The sequence below is a fragment of the Stomoxys calcitrans genome, chromosome 4 (genome assembly GCF_963082655.1).
Source record: "Stomoxys calcitrans chromosome 4, idStoCalc2.1, whole genome shotgun sequence".
NCBI classification, from domain to species: domain Eukaryota; kingdom Metazoa; phylum Arthropoda; class Insecta; order Diptera; family Muscidae; genus Stomoxys; species Stomoxys calcitrans.
This window is the reverse complement of record NC_081555.1, coordinates 142,318,444-142,339,185: the sequence shown is the minus strand read 5'-3', so window position 1 is coordinate 142,339,185 and position 20,742 is coordinate 142,318,444. Positions and strand designations below refer to the sequence as shown.

Sequence of the window (20,742 nt, the reverse complement as noted above, 5' to 3'; positions counted from 1 at the left end):
TTAAGCCTCCCGGCATCCGATCTGAATACAGTTCAGATCGGACAGATTAAGGGTTTTGAGAAAATAAAAGCTACATTTATAACCCGATTTCGCTGAAACTTGGAACCGTGAGTTGTTTTAAGCCTTCCGTCATCACACCTAAATATGGTTCAGATCGGACAATATTTAGATATAGCTGTCATATAGACCGGTCTGCCGATTAAGTGTCTTAGGCCCATAAAAGCAGCAATTATTATCCGATTTCGCTGAAATTTGAAGTATTAAGTTGTTTTATGCTTACCGACATCCAATCCCAATATGGTTTAGATCGAACTATATTTAGACATAGCTGTCATATAAACCGATCTGCCGATTAAGAGTCTTGAGATAATAAAAGCTGCATTTACTACCCGATTACACTGAAACTTGAAACAGTGAGCTGGTTTAAGCCTTTCGTCATCACACCTAGATATGGTTCAGATCGGACAATATTTAGATATAGCTGCCATATAGACCGATCTGCCGATTAAGGGTCTTTAGCCCATAAAAGCCCGAATTACTATCCGATTTCGCTAAAATTAGAAACAGTGAGTTGTTGTAAGCCACCCAATATCCGAGTCAAATATGGTTCAGATCGCACTATATTTCGATATAGCTGCCATATAAACCGATCTGCCGATTGATGGCCTTCAGACTATAAAGGGTGCAATTATTATCCGATTTCGCTGACATTTTAAATAGTGAGTAGATCAAAGCCTCCCCATATCCGACTCTATTAAGGATTAAATCGGTCTTCCGTCATCCGACCAGCATATGGTGCAGATCAGACTGTACTTAGATATAGCTGCCATATAGACCGATCTTTCAATTTAGGGCCCGTTAATAGCGGATTTTTTGCCCGATTTCGCTGAAACTGTGACTTGTTAAAGAGTTCTCGAGACCTGTGATCAAATGTGATCCAAAACAGCCCCGATTTACATATTACTATGGATGTGGTGGTGTAACTGTTATAAAAGAGGATGTTAATTTATCCATGGTAATGGGTATCCAAATTTCGTCACCAACGTACTTAACTCGTTTTTACTTGTTTTTCTTTGGTTCAAGGATTTTGGAAGTGTTTTCGAGCCAACGATGATCTTATTTTAAAAATTTAAGTCACTATGTTTAATGGTCATAATCTTTCACTTCGAATTTCGTTCCTGTACCAGGAAGAGAGTATACCAATCATTCCCTTTGAAACCCCCTCTAATTTCTTCCTTAGGAATTTAACCACACACCACTGTGCATTGCAGCATATACACATATTTCAAAATAAAGTAACCATTTTCTTTTGAACAAATAAATAAATGCATTTATATACAAATTTTTAATTCAACATACTATTGGGTTGCCCAAAAAGTAACTGCGGATTTTTCATATAGTCGGCGTTGACAAATTTTTTCACAGCTTGTGACTCTGTAATTGCATTCTTTCTTCTGTCAGTTATCAGCTGTTACTTTTAGCTTGCTTTAGAAAAAAAGTGTAAAAAAAGTATATTTGATTAAAGTTCATTCTAGGTTTTATTAAAAATGCATTTACTTTCTTTTAAAAAATCCGCAATTACTTTTTGGGCAACTCAATATAAAGCTACATAGTACATACATATGTACATATTAACATTAAGGTTGCTTATACTAAAAACAAAAACAATTGCACTAGGGTTTATATGCTAAAATTAATAAAAGAAAAATTTACATCGGCAAGTAGGGTTTCCCCCGTATTATTTCGGCATTTTTATGAGGTGTGACTTCTGTGTTTGTTTTAAGAGCTTCGTCCTCTTGCATATCCATCATTTTCATGAAGGCCAAAAAGGTGGTCCACATGAGACTGCAAATGCTGGTAAATACTAAACGATTACGTTCGGGAACCATGGAAAAGTTGATGGTCTGTAAAATGGGCCAGATGCAAATGCCAACCTAAAACAAAAAATTCACAAATTTTTGATAAGTTTTATAAAGGATACATTTGATAATGAAAATCTTATGAATATAAGCCACTAGCTGGCACGGTGCGCTTCGCTACACCATAAAATGTCGTTGGAAGGATTTTCCTTTAACCATTTTTAAGCTGGTGATCAAGACATCCAAGGCTACGAGCCTTGTTCAGATCCACACTAATTAATTTTTTATTTATATTGGTTATCTACTTTAAAAATCACATTTCAAAGCTACCACTTAGGATGACACATTTTTAAAGATCCGCAGGTCCTTCCTGTGTCTATCCCATTTGATGGCAAAAAGTATACTCTACTACCATAAACCTTTTATTGCTGTCCTATTCTATTCTGATCGGCCTTCATATATTATTTTTAATTCCTTTTTGTTTTGGGTAGGATGGCAGGTGGATTGCCCTCTGATACGTCCTTTCACTTGTGTACAATATTTTCTATGTCGTCCTACATGACAGTTTGGTGTTGTTTGGAGGAGGAGGATCAGTCCCCCATGCGCTAAAACCTAAAACACCATTTATTTGAATCCTTTATTTTCGCGATCTACATGTTCTGCTGAACAACAGGACGTGACCTAGATACTTGGATCCTTATATCAACATTAGATTCGAACTTTTCTGTCATATACCTTCCTTTTAATTCCCATATTATCCCGATCGAACTATTGAAGGGTTTTTAGTGGGTGGGTCGGTCCTAGACTCTGACAAATGTGTATACCAGATTCAGAGTCAACTACCAAAGAACTTTCATTTGATACACATTTTGTGACGTTGGACATTCATAACCGTTTTGGGGGTTGGGTAGGTCCCGCAGTTACATTGGATTAAATTCTTATAAGTGATGTATACGGAGGCCATCGTAGCGCAGAGGTTAGCATGTCCGCCTATGATGCTGAACGCCTGGGTTCGAATCCTGGCGAGCGGTGGTTTTCCCCTCCTAATGCTGGCAACATTTGTGAGGTACTATGCCATGTAAAGCTTCTCTCCAAAGACGTGTCGCACTGCGGCACACCGTTCGGACTCGGCTATAAAATGGAGGCCCCTTATCATTGAGCTTAAACTTGAGTGGGACTGCACTCATTGATATGTGAGAAATTTGCCTCTGTTCCTTAGTGGAATGTTCATGGGCAAAATTTGGAAATTTGCAATTTTGATGTATACCCATTTGTCCCAATCGGTATATATGTCATATTGAGGAGTTTTGGGGTTGGGGAGGCGCCTCAAACACCAAGGAGTAAATTTTATGTCAGATTCTTACTCTACTTTTAAATACCTTTCATTTGATATCCATATAGTCCTAATTTGTAAATATGCCCTGCAGGGGGGTTTTGGTGAGGAGGCCCTCCGACACCATTTTACAAAAATTTTTATATCTGATTTATAATCTACTTTTAAATAACTTTCGTTTAATACCCATATTGTCCAAAGTGGTGAAAGTGTCTCGTTGGGCGGTTTTTTGGGGTGGGAGACCCGCCTGAACACTTAGGGTGAAATTTGTTTACCAAGTTCGTACTCTACTCTTAAATACCTTTCATTTGATACCCACATTGCCCCGATCGGTAAACATGCCCGTTCGGGCGGGTTGTGGGATGGGGCGTCCCCCCAGTTTATTTGACTCCAAAATTTTATGGCAATTCGGTGTTTTTGGGGTACCATAAGGTGGCATACAAAATTTCATTTAAATCGTTGCACCCATATCCGAGATCTGGCGTTTTTGAAAATGGGGTAAAGTTAGCCTCATGAAATTTTGCACAGATACTTACTAGTAATGTGGGTCGTTGGGGATAGCAAATGGGCCATATTGGGTCAGATTTGGATATGGCTACCATATAAACCGATCTCCCGATTTGACTCTTAAGCCACTGGAGACCATAATTTTTGTCCAATTTGGCTAAAATTTTGCAGATAGTGTTCTGTTATGATTTCAAACAGCTATGCCAAGACCAGTCCAAATCGGTTTATAACCTAATATAGCTCCAATATAAGCCGATCTCTCGATTTTACATCTTTAGCCCCCGGAAGCCCGGGGGTTTTGGGATGGGGCGTTCCCCTCAGTTAATTTGACTCCAAAATGTTATACCAATTTCGGTTTTTTGGGTACCATAAGGTGGCACACAAAATTTCACTGAAATCGGTGCACCTATCTCCGAGATCTGGCATTTAGAAAATGGGGTAAAGGGGAGGGTAAAGCTAGCCGCTTGAAATTTTGCACAGATGCTTACTATCAATGCAGGTTGTTGGGGATAGCAAATGGGCCATATGGGTTCAGATATGGATATAGCTCCCATATAAACCGATCTCCTGATTGGCTTCTTAAGCTGGAGATCACAATTGTTATCGGATTTGGCTGAAATTTTGCATATAGTGTTTTGCTATGATTTCAAACAGCTGTGCCAAGACCAATCCAAATCGGTCCATAACCTAATATAGCTCCCGTAAAAACCGATCTCCCGATTTTACATCTTTAGCCCGAATTTTTGTCGAATTTAGCTTAAATTATGCACATAGTGTTCTGTTCTAACTTCGAACAACTGTGCCAAGTACAGTCGAAATCGGTCTATAACCTGATATAGCTCCCATGTAAACCCATCTTCCAATTTGGCTTCTTGAGCCCTTACAAGCTGCAAATTTTTGTCCGATTTCGCTGAAATTTGGCACTAGGGTTCTGGTATGACTTTCAACCTCTGTACTAAGTAAAGTCCTGGTATAGCTCCCATAAAAACCGATCTGCCGATTTGACTTCTTGAGCCCCTGGGAGCGGCAATTATTGTCCGATTTTGCTGAAATTTTGCATGCTGTGTTCTGTTATGACTTCCAACAACTGTGCTAAAAACGGTTCAAATCAGTCTATAACCTGATATGGCTCCCATGTAAACCGGTCTCTAGATTATTCTTATTCGGTTCCTAAAAACTTGAACTAAATTTTTGTTTGTATACAGTTTTAGCAGATTCCATGGTAATGGGTTCTCAAGATTCGGCCCGGCTGAACTTAGCACGCTTTACTTTTTTTATGATAGATGGATGTTGAATAACTTTAGAGACTTACCTTAAATGTGGGAAAGAATTTTTTCTCCACTTCCTGTACAGCTTCTTGCATAGTCTTTCCCTCCAACAAAGACATGCCGGCAAAGAAGCTGGCACAGGCAAATGGTCCATAGGATAATTGTTCGATAGCCGCCTGTAAGCATAAAAATACCCCATAAGTTAAAGTTTCTAATAAAATTGTTTGCAATTTCCCAACATACCTTAACCAGGCCTATGCGCAACGACATTTGGGGCCACATGGCTGAGGTTAACTTTACCCATCCATATAAACTGGGCGCCACATACAGCGAGCCAAATATTCCAAATCTTAAGGCACGCATGTAATCATAGGTACCTGTCCCATAGAAGTTCTTAATTACTTTTTTGAATATTTGATTGATTTTAAAAATGCCTGTACTTACGCAAATTTTTACCCTCCATGGTTTGTTGTATCAGACTACTTGTGGGCCATAGTACGCCATAGGTTATACAACCTCTTAACAAGGGATGGGTGTTTGTGAATGCTCTCCACTGGGTTCTTACAAAATTTATTACTACAGGCATCTTATACACATAAATGACAGGTATTTTCTGCAAAAAATGTTTTCTTGGTTTTTATCTGTCGTAGTGATTTCACTTTTAAACAAATGCAATTTTTACTCGTTTTGTTACCGAAAAGAAGTATCGATCAAAACTTTTAATAAGAACAAAACTTCAATAAAGTTGTTCTTAAGAAAAAGTTGAAAAAATTTTGCTCTAAGGACGACAATTTTAAACTAAATACTTAAATTTAAGGAAATTTTTACTTAAGTCAAGTTCCAATAAAATTTTAACTAAGAAAATTTCCAAATTACAATGAAATCTTTACTAAAGACAAATAATGATAGAATTTTCATTGAAGACAAGTTTCAATAAAAGTTAATAAAAACAAAATATCAATAAAATTTTACTTAAAAAAATTCTTTTCGTGATTTTTCGAACATTCCAGCTCGGGATCATATTTCGATCAAAAGTTTTAATAAGAAGAAAATTTCAATAAAGTTGTTCTTAAGATAAAGTTGTTGTTCTAAGGTCTAAGGACGACAATTTTAAACTAAATACTTTAATTTAAGGAAACTTTTACTTAAGTCAAGTTTCAATAAAATTTGAACTAAGAAATTTTCTAAATTTCAGTGAAATTTTTACTAAAGACAAATAATGATGGAATTTTCATTGAAGACAAGTTTCAATAAAAGTTAATAAAAGCAAAATTTCAAAAAAATTTTACTTAAAAAAAATCTTTTCATGATTTTTCGAACATTTGCAGCTCGGCATCATATTTAATGCTTTCTATTCATAGAATAAATGGATAAGCAAAGAACTTATAAAAGTTGGGCAAGTGTGTTGTTATATAAAACACTTTGACTGGCATGGTGAAACATGTATGTATCTTCATCAACATCTATGTCTAATTGATTAAGGTGCCGTATATACCCAACGATTACCGAGTACGGTAAAGTAGAGCACGCTTTTGTTTTGAAACAGGGCTCAATAAGATCTATAACTCAACTTAGCGCTATAAGAGAGAAGTAGCCTTACTTTCCACTATATTGATACATACTAATCATCAATATTAAGAACAACAAACACATCAACATTGTCAAACTCTTTTTGATGTGCAAACTCTGGTTTTTGAGCTTAGGCCTTATTGACCTACAGCTCAGCGACGGCCCGGTTCGTTTGGTTTGTCTGTTTGCGCTCTTTTATTTCGATCTTTAAAATCTTTTCGTGGTTTTTCGAACATATTCCAGCTCGTGATCAAAAAATTTACTTTCTATTCACAGATTTTTTATACCCACCACCATAGCATAGAAGGTATATTTACGTCCGTCTGTTGTAATCACTCTACAGTCTTCAAAAACTGAGCTATTGAATTGAAATTTGGCATAGATAAGTCATTTGATGCACGCAGGTTAAGTTCTTGAAAGGGCCATATCGGACCATATTTGGATATAGCAGCCATATAGACCGATCTACCGATTAAGGGTCTGAAGCCCATAAAAGCAGCATTTATTAACGATTTCGCTGAAATTTGAAGCAGTAAGTAGTTTTAATCCTCTCGACATCCGACCCAAATATGGTTCAGATTGGCAGATATAGCTGCCATACAGACCGATCTGCCGGTTAAAGTTCTGAAATTCGAAACAATGAGTTGTTTACATCGGGCTACACTCATAGAAAAAAGTTTGCTGAAAATATCAAACACCGTCTGCTGAATATTAGTAGTTAATTTTGCTGCTATTGTAGCAGTACTTTTGCTATTGCAGCAGTAGTACTGCAATTTAAGAGCAACAGTCTTACTGCTGAAAAGTCTGTTGTTTGCTGAAAATGACTGCTGCTTAATTATAAAGGGGATGTTAAAAGAAATAAGTAAAAAGGCGTTAAGTTCGGCCGGGTCGAACTTTGGATACCAACCACCTCGGGTATATACGTAAACCACTTTACGTCAAAATTCGGTGAAAAGCGCATACCTTATGCCCCATAGCAGCTATATGAAAATATGTTCCGATTTGAACCAAATACAAAAAAGTTCAATTATGTATAACAAACTATTGATCTTTTTAGTAGCTGTATCTAAAAATAAACCGATCTGAACCATATACGACATGGATGTCGAAAAGCCTAACACAACTCACTGTCTCAAATTTCGGCGAACTCGGGCAATAAATGCGCCTTTTATGGGCCCAGCACTTAAATCGGGAGATCGGTCTATATGGCAGCTATATCCAAATCTGGACCGATCTGGGTCAAATTGTAAAAGAATGTCAAAGGGCCCAACACAACTCACTGTCCGAAATTTCGGCGACATCGAAAAATAAATGCTCCTTTTATGGGGCCAAAACCTTAAATCGAGAGATCGGTCTATATAGCAGCTATAGTCAACTCTGGACCGATCTGGGCCAAATTGAGGAATGATGTCGAAGGGCCTAACACAATTAACTGCCCCAAATTTCGGCCACATCGGAAAATAAATGCGCCTTTAATTGCCCCAAAACCTTAAATTGAGAGATCGGTCTATATGACAACTACATTTAAATCTGAACCGATCGGGGCCAAATTGAAGAAGAATGTCAAAGGGCCTAACACAACTCATTGTCCCAAAATTTCGGCGATATCGGACAATAAATGCGCCTTTTATGAGGCCAAGACGAGAGATCGGTCTATATGGCAGCTATATCCAAATCTGGACCGATCTGGGCCAAATTGAAGAAGAATGTCGAGGGGCTTAACTTAACTAACTGTCCCAAATTTCGGCGACATCGGACAATAAATGCGCCTTTTATGGGCCCAAAACCTTAAATCGAGAGATCGGTCTATATGGCAGCTATATCCAAATCTGGACTGATCTGGACAAGATTGTAGGAGGATATCGACTGGCCTAACAAAACTCACTGTCCCAAATTTCAGCAAAATCGGATAATAAATGTTGCTTTTATGGGTCTAAGACCCTAAATCCGCAGATCGGTCTACATCTTAAGATATAGTCCATCTTCGAATTTAACCTGTTTATGAACAAAAAAAGAGTCATAGGATGGGGGTATACTAATCTAGTCATTTCGTTTGCAACACTTCGAAATATTGATTTGCGACCCCATAAAGTATATATATTCTTGATCGTCTCTGCATTCTGAGTCGATTTAGCCATGACCATTCGTCTGTCGAAACCATGTTAGCGGTCGAACGCGTAAAGCTAGCCGCTTGAAATTTTGCACAGGTACTTTTAGCTGGTTTGGTCATTGTGGATTGCAAATGGGCCATATCGGTTTAGATTTGGATATAGCCCGCATATAAACCGATCCCCGGATTTGATTCCTTGAGCTCCTCGAAGCCTCAATTTTCATTCGATTTGGCTGAAATTTGGAACAAAGGCTTGAGTTATGACTTCCAACATCCATGCTTAGGTTAGGTTGAAAAGAGGGTGCAGATATTACCCGTCCCATGCCACTATGGACATACACCTAAGCCAGTAATTGGCTTGTTGTGCGCTCTAAAAACTATTGTTTAAAGTAACCTCTAAAAAGAAAACATCCATGTTTAGTACGAAAACATCCGTGCTTAGTATGATCCGAATCGATCTATAAACAGATATAGCCCCCATATAAACCGATCCCCGGATTTGACTTCTTGAGCCCCTGGGAGCCTCAATTTTCATCCGATTTGGCTGAAATTTGGATAAAAAGGCTTAAGTTATGACTTCCAACATCCATGTCAAATATGATCCGAATCATTTCATAAACAGATATAGCACCCATATATTGGGTTGCCAAAAAGTAATTGCGGATTTTTCGTTGACAAATTTTTTCACAGCTTGTGACTCTGTAATTGCATTCTTTCTTCTGTCAGTTATCAGCTGTTACTTTTAGCTTGCTTTAGAAAAAAAAAGTGTAAAAAAAGTATATTTGATTAAAGTTCATTCTAAGTTTTATTAAAAATGCATTTACTTTCTTTTAAAAAATCCGCAATTACTTTTTGGGCAACCCAATAAATAAACAAATCCGGGATTTAACTTTGTCAGCACTTAGAAACCTAAATTTTCACTTGATTTGGCAGAAATTTGGCCCAAAAACCTACTTTAGGACTTACAACATGAGTGCCATGTTTTATACGAATCAGTATCCGATATTCCGATATGATTTTCTGAGACCAAACTAATTCAAATATAAACTCAGCTTATAAGGGAAAATTTTTAGCCGAATCCATGGTGGTGGGCTCCCAAGATTCAATCCAGCCGACCTAAGTACTCTTTTACTTGTTTACTATTAAAAACTTAATGTTAGTGAAATTATTAATAAAGAAATTTTTACAAGAAGAGATTCTTTGAATTACAGTTGAATATGTTTTGTTCACAAAATTTAAATATAATGTATATTGAAGACAAAAAACATTTCGCAAACCTTTGTTTTGGTTTTATTATTTTTTTTTTATATAAAAAAAAAAAAAATGCACACACCTTTTGTTTTAGACTTGGAGACGCCACGTTTTTTTTTATTTTCTTAATGTTTATGTGTGCATTATAAAATGCGACAAAAACGTTTTTGATTCAACGCCAAGTGATAACGTAAAAAAAACGTCTAATTTCATATGTACTAAAATAGAAAAACACACGAGGTAGTGGAATAAACCGTTGACCACGCATAACACACAAGTTCAAGGTCGGGATGCATTTTAAAACGCGATCAAGGTCAATGTTTGCCATACATCGTCTACATTACTTTACATAATTTCTGAGAGATGTTTAGTTACCTTACAAAGATGTTTTTGCTTGATTGATATTTTGTTCACTTTTGACTTTTTGATCACTATGTTTTTATTTTCAAAGGTGATTTGTAGAAAGTCTTTTTGTTTTGCCGATCTTATATCCCGAATAGTTGAGAGTACACTAATTTGTATTTTGTAAAAAATCTTTTGAAATCCCAGAAGAAACCACCTCAGCTGCATGGTATGTGGTGTAATTCTTGTGAAACGTCATCAATTCGATGGCGTTGGATGATTTAAAATTGTAAACAAAAACAGAATGTGGATACTGCGGTATATAAGCCACATAATCGTAGACGATGATCTATTAGTCATTTCAGTTTAGAGAGCCCGACAATGTGTAAGAGCTTACGAGCAGTTATTTGTAAAGGGGATTTTTGAGAAAATTTCTTAAAAAAAAAAAAATAAATAAAAGTGCTAAATAAAATTCGTCGAAGCCCGGCCAGAATTCGATCCTGGTCACTCCGCCCTTTAGCGAGAGCAGTTGCCTTTGTCTAGCATTCGAAGCTGTTTGCACAACTTTCGAATGCACAGAATGAATGTAATTGTAGTTGTGTGGACAACAAATCCATCACTACAACACAAACGTTAGAAAATAGCTGCTAGTGGACAGGTTGTCGAGCTTGATTAGTGTCGTACTTACATCATAAAGGCGTATGCGTTAGTGGTGCGATTTCCAAATTTTTTGACCAAAAAATGCAAAAAGACTCTTTTTTCACATTTGTATACCCACACCGAAGGATGGGAGTATATTCATGTTGTCATTTAGTTTGCAACACATCGAAATATCCATTTCCGACCCTATAAAGTTTATAGGGTCCATCTGTCTGTTGAAATCACGCTACAGTCTTTAACAAGTAAGAACGTGCTAAGTTCGACCTGGCCGAATCTTATATACCCTCCACCATGGATCGCATTTGTCGAGTTCTATGCGCAGTATCTCTTTTTAGGCAAACAAAGAATATTGAATATGAAGTGTTATGCTATTGGAGCTATATCAAGTTATAGTCCGATTCGGACCATAAATTAATGCTGAACGTTGTAGAAGTCATTGTGTAATATTTCAGTTCATTCGGATAAGAATTGAGCCTTGTAGAGGCTCGAGAAGTAAAATCGGGAGATAGGTTTATATGGGAGCTGTATCAAGCTATTGATCGATTCAGACGTATGTTGAAAGTCATGAGAGAAGCCGTTGTACAAAATTTCTGCCAAATCGGATGAGAATTGCTCCCTCTAGAGGCTCAAGAAGTCAAGATCCCAGATCGCTTTATATGGCAGCTATATCAGGTTATCTACCGATTTGCGATGCACATAGCACAGTTATTGAAAGTCATAACAAAACACCTCATGCAAAATTTCAGCCTAATCGGGTGAGAATTGAGCGCTCTGTTGGCTCAAGAATTCAAGGCCCCAGATCGGTTTTTATGACTGTTATACCAAATTATGAACCGATTTGAATCATACTTAACAAATTTGTTAGAAGTGATACAAAAACAACAGGAGCAAAATTTCAGTCAATCGGACGAGAAATGCTCCCTCTAGAGGCTCAAGAATTAAAGATCCAAGATCGGTTTATATGGCAGCTATACCAGATTATAAACCGATACTAAGCGCAGTTGTTGAAAGTGGTACCAAAACACCACGTGCAAAATTTAAGTCAAATCGGACCAGAATTGCTCCCTCTAGAGGCTCAAGAAGTCAAGAGCCAAGATCGTTTTATATGGTAGCTATATCAAAACATGGACCGATTTTAAACATACTTAGCGCAGTTGTTGAAAGTGATAGCAAAACACCACGTGCAAAATTTAAGTCATATCGGACGAGAATTGCTCCCTCTAGAGGCCCAAGAAATCAAGACCCACGATCGGTTTTCATGGCAGCTATATCAAAACATGGACCGATTTGGCCGATTTACAATCCCAAACGACCTACACTAATAAAAAGTATTTGTGCAAAATTTCAAGCGGCTAGCTTAACTCCTTCGAAAGTTAGCGTGCTTTCGACAGACAGACGGACGGACATGGCTGGATCGACATAAAATACCGACCTTTTATCATTCGTTGTCCTTCGGGCCTGGTCCTGAAAACTTAGGCCACATGTCGCTAGAGGCATACCCACAGATTCCACATTCTCTGCAATGTGTAAGGTAGTTCCTAGTCTCGCAAGCTTATCCACATACCAATTCCCTGGGATATCTCTGTTGGCCGGGACCCACAACAGGTGAATTTTGAACTGTTCAGTAATCTCGTTGAGAGATCTGCGACATTAGAGGCCGGTTTTTGCGTTTAGAAATACGTTCTCCAGGGATATAATGGCTGCCTGGCTGTCTGAGAAGATATTTATGTCAATCGTCGTTACGACATTATATCTAAGCCACTTCCTTAATTGCAAAGATCTGCGCTTGATAAAAACTGCAGTGGTCGGGTACCAGTTGTAGATCTTAAGGGTTCACCCCAAAGCCCACCTGGTCGTCTAGTTTGGAACCATCCATATAGAAGTCTATGTAACTTCTATTACCAGGGATAACGTAACTTCAATCGGTTTTATCAGGAATAGTGGTACAGTATTTTTTTTATCAAAAAGCGGCTCTAGTAGGGTGTAATCCACACTGTCTGGAACCAAAGAGAAAGCTCCCTGAACGTCACGGCAGTGGTCGCAGCCACTTGTCTACAGGCATTAGATTGAGCAATAAATTCAAATGGTGTCATTCTCAGTGCGGTATATTATTGAACTGTAGGTGGACTTTTGAAGGGCTGTCCACCATAGCGCTAACCATTCCAAATTTCAAAGAGATATCTCTACCAGTTCTCACACGGCATATTTATACCCTACACCACTACTGTGGTACAGCGTATTATAACTTAGTGGATTCGTTTGTAACACCAAAAAGATAGACCCATTGATAAATATACCGATCGACTCAGTATCACTTTCTGATTCGATTTAGCTATGTCCATCTGTCTGTCCATGTTAATGTGTGTACAAACTACAGGTCGCAATTTTTTTCTGATCGTCTTCAAATTTGGTATGGGCATGTTTTTCGGCCTAGTGACGGAGCCTTTTGAAATTGGAAAAAATCGGTTCAGATTTGGATATAGCTCCCACATATATGTTCGTCCGATTTGCAGTAATAAAGCAACAAGATGGTAATTTGTTGACCGATTCTCTCGAAATTTGGCAGGAAGGATTTTCGTGTGACTCTTGACAATACAGAATTGGATATAGCTCCCATATATATGTTCGTCCGATTTGCAGTAATAAGGCAATAAAATGGTTATTTGTTGACCGATTGTCTCGACATTTAGCAGAAAAGATTTTCTTATGACTCTCGACATTACTGGTGAATTTCATAGAAATAGGTTCATTTGGATATAGCTCCCATATATATGTTCGTCCGATTTTCACTCCTAGAACCACTGTAAGCGCATTTTTGTAACATTTGTATAACGGTTTCCTCGACAACTTCCACAATATCCATAAAGTTTGGTCGAAATCGGTTCAGATTTAAATTTAGCTCCCATGTATATGTTCGCCCGATTTTGAGAAATATTGCAATAAAGTGCTCGTTTGTAAACCGAATCTCTCGAAATTTGGCAGAAAGGATTTTCTTCAGACTCCTAATATTACCGGAGAGTTTCATAGAAATCGGTTCAGCTTTAGATATAGCTGCCATATATGCATATCGCTCGATTTTTATTCCTAGAACCACTGCAAGCGCATTTATTGACCAATCTTGCCAAAATTGTGCACAACGCTTTCCACGACAACTACCATAATATCTATAAAGTTTTTTCGAAATCGGGTCAGATTTATATGTATCTCCCATAACGCTTATAGTTACCACAGTGTACGTTAGTACCAACATTTTAAGTTTTTCTGTGAAGAAAGTTTTAAATAGTGACAAATGCGGTACAAAACGTACGTTTTCTTCCATCTCCGGTACGAGAGATGATATATAAATGTTGCCACATTACACGAAAGTAATTTATCCATCACCTTAACTAATTATAGGACCACGTAGAGATACGGATGTACTATGCTGGTGGTTATCATAATATTTCAAATGACCGGTACTAAATCTTTTTCCAATTATAGAATATTTGGCCAAAAGCCATAATACCATAAACTCATAGATGAATATTTGTCAGCAGTGCAATGCAATAATTGTATATTTTTTTATTTTTAATATCCCTTCCTATACGAGTGCTTCATTTCGTTCTGCACTTTTATGTTTTAACACAAAACAAATGAAATAGTTTTGGGTGGTTGGTTCCGCTTTTGTGTGTTGCTTTCGTCACAAGATTAGGCGTCATAAACGCTGTCTGCTGATAGAACGAATGAATGAATGACTGACTAGCTATTTGGCATATCTTCAAGGTCGAAGATACATTTTGCACAAAAAGATAGAAGAGAAAAATGTGCACTAAAACTGCGTAGATGTAAATTTTGTATTTTGAAATATTTTTAAAATCAAATCCTTTTGTCGGACAATATGGTAACGCCCAACAAGGAAATTAACAAACTTGGCAACATGATTGACTGAGTGCTGTGGACGAAACGGAAGCTTTGTGCATCAGCGGCTATAACTAAATCGTTGTGTGTTAAATGTGTGGGTGAGAGTATTTGTAATACCCATCATCATTAGAGATATCCAACGTTTGCGTATTTATTGGGTAAGTACCCAATAAATATCTCTTTTGGGTATTTACAATATAATTTTGCCGATATCTTGGACATACAAATATTTTCCAAACAATTTTTGATGATTTCGTATTCTTTGTATATAAACCTGATCTTCTGATCTCATAAAATCGTATTTTAGTTGTATATAGCCGCTATATAGACCGATCCCCAGACTTAAAGTCTTGAGGCAATAAATGGTCATTTTTCATCCGATTTCGATGAAATTTTGCACAGCTAGTTCTGGTAGGGGTAGGGGTCTACCCATTTCTGTGAAGTGTGGTTCAGACCGCCCGATATCCCGATATATGGTATTTAGGCCATAAAAGATCAATTTTTTATCCGAATTCGATGAAATTTGGCACAGTATGTTCTGGTAGACCCTTACCCATTCCTGTTAAATGTAGTCCAGATCGGACCATGTTTGGATATAGCTGCCATATAGACCGATCTCCCGATATTGTGTAATGAGCCTATAAAAGGAACATTTTTCAACCGATCAATGAAATTTGAAAACGTGCGTTTTGGTTTCCCTCTAAACCTTTTTGTTGAATATCGTCTAGATCGGAACATATTAGGATATAGATGCCATATAGATCTATCTCCCGATATAGAGTATTGAGCTCATAAAAGGAGCAATTTTCATTCGATTTTGATAAAATTTGAAATCGGATGAAAAATGTTCCTTTTATAGGCTCATTATACTATATCGGGAGATCGGTCTAAATGACAGCTATACCCAAATATGGTCCGATCTGGACCATTTCAGCGAAATCGGATGAAAAATAAAGCATTTATGGGCATTAGAACATTTATCGGAAAATCGGTCCATATAGCAGCTATATCCAAATATGGTCCGATTTGACCCGTTCAAGAACTTAACCAGCATCAAAAAGGCGTATCTGTGTCAAATTTCAGCTCAATATCTCAATTTTTGAAGGCTCTAGAGTGATTACAACAGACGGACGGACAGACACACGGACATCCTTAAATCGTCTTAGAATTTTACGACGATCCGAAATATATATACTTTGTAGGGTCGGAAATTGATATTTCGATGTGTTACAAACGGAATTACTAAATGAATGTACCCCCTATCCTACGGTTGTGAGTACAAAAATATCTGTTTTTGGAATGTATCCTTATATGGGAGCTTCATAAATATATTGATCCATTATATGGGAGCTTCATAAATATATTGATCCATGAGTTGGAATATACCTTTTCCATGCCAAGAAAATGTCGCATGCCAATAATGTGCTTCCACACCAAAAATAGCAAAAATCGAGGGTACATTTGTTGGGGGCCTATGCATTCGAAATCGGTTAATATGTGTGCTATTGTATATCAGGTTATGAACCGTTTTGGACCATACTTGGTACAGCTGTTGATATTCGAACCATTACACTTCAAGAAATGTTTCGGTCAAATAGGATAATATTGGGTTGCCCAAAAAGTAATTGCGGATTTTTCATATAGTCGGCGTTGACAAATTTTTTCACAGCTTGTGACTCTGTAATTGGATTCTTTCTTCTGTCAGTTATCAGCTGTTACTTTTAGCTTGCTTTAGAAAAAAAGCGTAAAAAAGTATATTTGATTAAAGTTCATTCTAAGTTTTATTAAAAATGCATTTACTTTCTTTTAAAAAATCCGCAATTACTTTTTGGGCAACCCAATAATTGATCCCTCTAGAGGCCCAAAATGTCCAGATACGATATACGATACTATATCAGGTTATGAACCGATTTAGACCATACCTGACACAGTTGTTGGAAGTCAAAATAAAATACCTGGTGTGAAATTGCATCCAAATCGGATAACAATTGCGCCCTTTAGACACTCGAGAATTCAAGATCCAAGATTCGTTTAAATGGCAGCTGTATCAAAACATGGACCGATATAGCCCATTTACAATCCCAACTGACTCACACTAATGGAAAAGTTCAACGCCTAGTTTTATTCCTTCGAAAGTTAGTGTGCTTTCGACAGACGGACGGACAGGGCTAAATCGACTTAGCCCTTACTATGTTGGGTCTAAGATCAATATTTGAAAGTCAAATAAAAAATTTGATATTTTAAAACTAAACAATCCATGCTTCGTTAACGGTATACATGGAACTGTACGTTATGCTTTTTTAGATCTCGCTCTTTCTTTAGAGTCCTCAATCATGCAAATCAGTTCAATAGATCAAAAGTTATGGCGCCCAGAAAGTTGTAGAATTGGAAATTGGCCAACTTTGACACCCTGTATTAAATATGTGGACCTTCAGCAAGAATTTCCTGAAAGATTCCTCTACAAATGTCTAGAACATTTTGTACCGCTAAGACCCACAGATAGAAAGTTGTTGACATTTGACCCACTGTGCATGGTCCAAATCGGTCTATAAGCTGATATAGCTCCCATATAAACGGATCTCCCGATTATTATTTTATGGCTCCGAGGAACTTTTTTTTTTGATGATTGGACAATAAGTTTGTTGTTGTTATTTTGGCACATTTGCATGTGGCTATCCTTGCTACTATAGGTGAGCAAGCACGTTCTGGTTCGTAAGACCGATCGCTGCGGGAACGTTATGGACATTGGTTTTTTAAATGTGCTAATTTTCGTATCGAGTATCACAGACACTCGGTATTTAAGCAAGAGCCGGTGCAGGAGCCCGCCTCGCACTGAGACCTGTAGACGCGCCAGGTAGCTTCCAGCTCAGCTTCTCATGATAACGATGAACACCACACAGATCGGAGCTCAAAGGTCCACACCGTTTGGGGTTCATGATTATGCCGTTTTTGTAAATTTTAATAGCATCCATGGCATAGAGTTCCCAAGATTCGGCCTGGTCGAACTTATCACGTTTTAACTTGTTGTTTTTCTATCCGGTCTGTTCTGGTTTTCCAGAACATACCCAAACCAAACGAAAAATTGAATGATATCAACAGTATTGATGGTAAAGTAATACCAAAACAATGCCGTATGGTATGGATGATGTAAAGCATTAGAAATACCATAAGATATCGTTTTTGTATTAATCCACGGTGTTGCTTTACTATCAATACTATTGATATCATACGGTGTAACTTTTTTCCCCTTGGACATCATTCATAAAAACTTAGTTTTGCCTTTCAAATTACTTCAAACTCCATAAAATCAAGTTTAAAATTAACGCCACATTCCATATACACCAAACCACGCAGCGTATTCGTATCACGCGCTTAAAAAGCGCTAATTGGCATCACTGTTTCACTACGTCACTAGCCCGGTTGTATATACTTATTTGCGTTGAGCACATGTGACATCAGCTGTTTTACGATACGATTAGTGGGAAGCAAAAACAAAAAAAAAATTTGAAATTTCCGCATTTTACTACATCAAAGATTCATATGGGGAAACCACAGTTGTTGGAACTTTTGCTGTTGCTATTCTGATGTATGTGTGTGTGTGTGTATTTGTGCAAACAAAGTGAATAACAACAGCAATAATCCACCATCATTTTATTGATTACAAATCGTTTTTTTTTCTCTGAAATACTTATTTATGAATTGTTGTTTTTCTTGTTTTTGTTTTTCTTCTTAACACACTCTAATGATGTTAGATAATAACAAAGAATTATGAGATTACCAGGAATTATCTTTTTGGTAAACACTTTGCGAATAAAAATTGCATTTGTTTTTTCCTTACTTTCTTCTGAATTTTTTTGCTGTAACTTACATTTTAATTAAATTCGCAACGACAGGTAATATTTATTATTAAAATACTTTGTACTTCTATTTGGTTTAGTTGAATAATATCGATGGTTTGTTTCTTATTGTCACATTATTACAAAGACCAATTTTGTTGAAACCGGGAGAGCACAAACACGCATCCCGCGTTTGTCGTATGACAGACAAATTTGCACTAAAAGCTATACCAAAGGAATACAATGAACTTGAAAACAAAAATTCATAACAATTATTAATCAGAAAAAAGCTTTGTGAAAAACTTGACTGAAAGTATAGTTGAAGCTTTAGCGTTAAGAAATTCACTTACGAATCAGTGATTCTTAAACTTTTGGTTTGAGAAGCATTGGTGATTTCAACTAACCGTTATATTCAAACTTTCGAAACCAAAGCAATGTGAACGGCAATCACAAGAATTGAAACTGTGACAACAAGTTCTATAGTTTCTCATAGATTTGGAATATTGAAAATTTACCATATTGTTGTTAAATAATATCAACTTTACTCTTTCATCTTATAACTTTAAAAATATTAACATTAATATAATTTGGTTTTTATGTCATAATAAAATACATAATTCATTCAAAAAGAGAAAAGCAAACTACAAAATGGGAGCCAGAAACTCAACTCCGCAAACTGCCAACATTGACAATCCCAAAAGGGTTGTGCCCATTGAAATCACGGCTGAAGTAATGACCAGATTGGAAGCGAAAACAAAGCAACAGGAAAAACCCATAGAGCTCAATGAATTTGAAGACCACAAAAAGGAACTAGAATTTGGAAAAACACAGCGTCCAAAGGTACAAAGAGAAACTTCAAATGATTTTCGTCCTACAGGAAAATATCCACATGAGCACAGCCATTGGTTCGAGGAACAAACGGCAGACCGTCGTAGCAACTATAATGAGCATGAGGAATATCAATTTGAAAGGACCCTTAGCATGTTAGAAAATGTCCTTGGCAAACCTGTAGACATTATGTCCGATAATAAGCAAGAAATTCAAGCTCTGCGCCGGGATTTAATTGAATGCTATAAAGAATATCCGGGAAAAACCTTATATTGTGCTGATATAGCTAAACGTTATCAGGATTTCATATTCCGTCAACAGTATGAAAGAATTTTAGAACATGTGGAATCGAATGAAGATTTTGCGGAACAGGCAAAACAGCCTCCACCACCTTTTGAACATTTTCCACCATATTTCTAATCAATGTTAATTTTATTTGAGTTTGTTGAATAAATTTCAAAAAATGTTAACTTCACAATTTTTGAAAAACTTTATTTTAGAGAAAATTTTGTGAAGATTTTATTTTATAGAAAACAAGCCGAACCGGGCCCGCTCCGCTGCGCCTTCTGTAACTCTCTAATATCTTTTTAGGAATTCGAATTCGATATCCGCATTGTAGCCTATGACGCTGAACGCTTTCGGCTGGGTACTTGAACCCAAATTTTAATACCATATTCGAGTTCCGATCTCCAATACCTTTCATTGGTACCCTTACTGTTCCCGCGGACCACTTTCGGATATGGATGGGGTTTTTGCGGTAAAGGGGCTTCCGATACCTAAAAATTATATAGCCTATGTTTCCTTCCAGACAAACGTACACAATCTATTAAAATGTTAAGAAAATCGATTCAGCCAGGTATCATATCGTCATAATGGGTCTAATGGCGATTTTGAGGAGTGGCATGACCCCCTATACTTCGATCTGATTTTGTATGCCAGATTCGAAATCAACTCCCGAATACCTTTTATTTGAGCCCCATATTGAAATGAACGTCCAATATGTCTGTTTGGGGAAGTTTTAAGGTTGGGGCGGTCCGATGGGTACTTAGACTCAAATTTTATAACCATATTCGTATTCTACTCTCCAATACCTTTCATTTTATACCTATATTGTCCCGATCGGTGCACTTTGATTTTGGGTTGTGTTTTTGGCATTAGGGGGAGGGTCCGTCCCCCTTCCCATACCGAAAAATTTTATATAGCCTATGTTTCCTTTTAGAACATTCTACAACAATATGCGAAAATTTCGAGAAAATCGGTTCTGACGTTTTTCAGTCTA

At 37.1% G+C, this 20,742-nt stretch overlaps 2 protein-coding genes across 6 annotated transcripts in view; one reads left to right on the top strand and one right to left on the bottom strand.

The window, feature by feature from the left end:
• The window catches only part of LOC106095674 (mpv17-like protein), a 36,870-nt gene extending 18,014 nt beyond the window's left edge, over nt 1-18,856 (bottom strand). The window contains exons 1-5 of one of the 5 annotated variants that reach the window (XM_059367620.1): nt 10,273-10,482; nt 5,412-5,580; nt 5,211-5,344; nt 5,012-5,143; nt 1,593-1,934 (exon numbers count right to left, since the gene is read on the bottom strand). In XM_059367620.1, the coding sequence (XP_059223603.1) occupies nt 1,710-1,934; nt 5,012-5,143; nt 5,211-5,344; nt 5,412-5,580; nt 10,273-10,467 (855 nt within the window). In that variant the 5' untranslated portion in view covers nt 10,468-10,482 and the 3' untranslated portion in view covers nt 1,593-1,709. Of the gene's footprint in view, nt 1-1,592; nt 1,935-5,011; nt 5,144-5,210; nt 5,345-5,411; nt 5,581-10,272; nt 11,306-18,667 lie in introns of those variants that run through there. The other 4 variants (XM_013262967.2, XM_013262962.2, XM_013262965.2 and 1 more) reach the window with 4 other exon arrangements.
• A 317-nt stretch (nt 18,857-19,173) lies between these two features.
• On the top strand, nt 19,174-19,941 carry LOC106095650 (uncharacterized). The gene has a single exon (XM_013262932.2). The coding sequence runs from the start codon at nt 19,284-19,286 to the stop codon at nt 19,881-19,883; it is 600 nt and encodes a 199-aa protein (XP_013118386.2). The 5' UTR covers nt 19,174-19,283; the 3' UTR covers nt 19,884-19,941.
• Nucleotides 19,942-20,742: the final 801 nt, after the last annotated feature.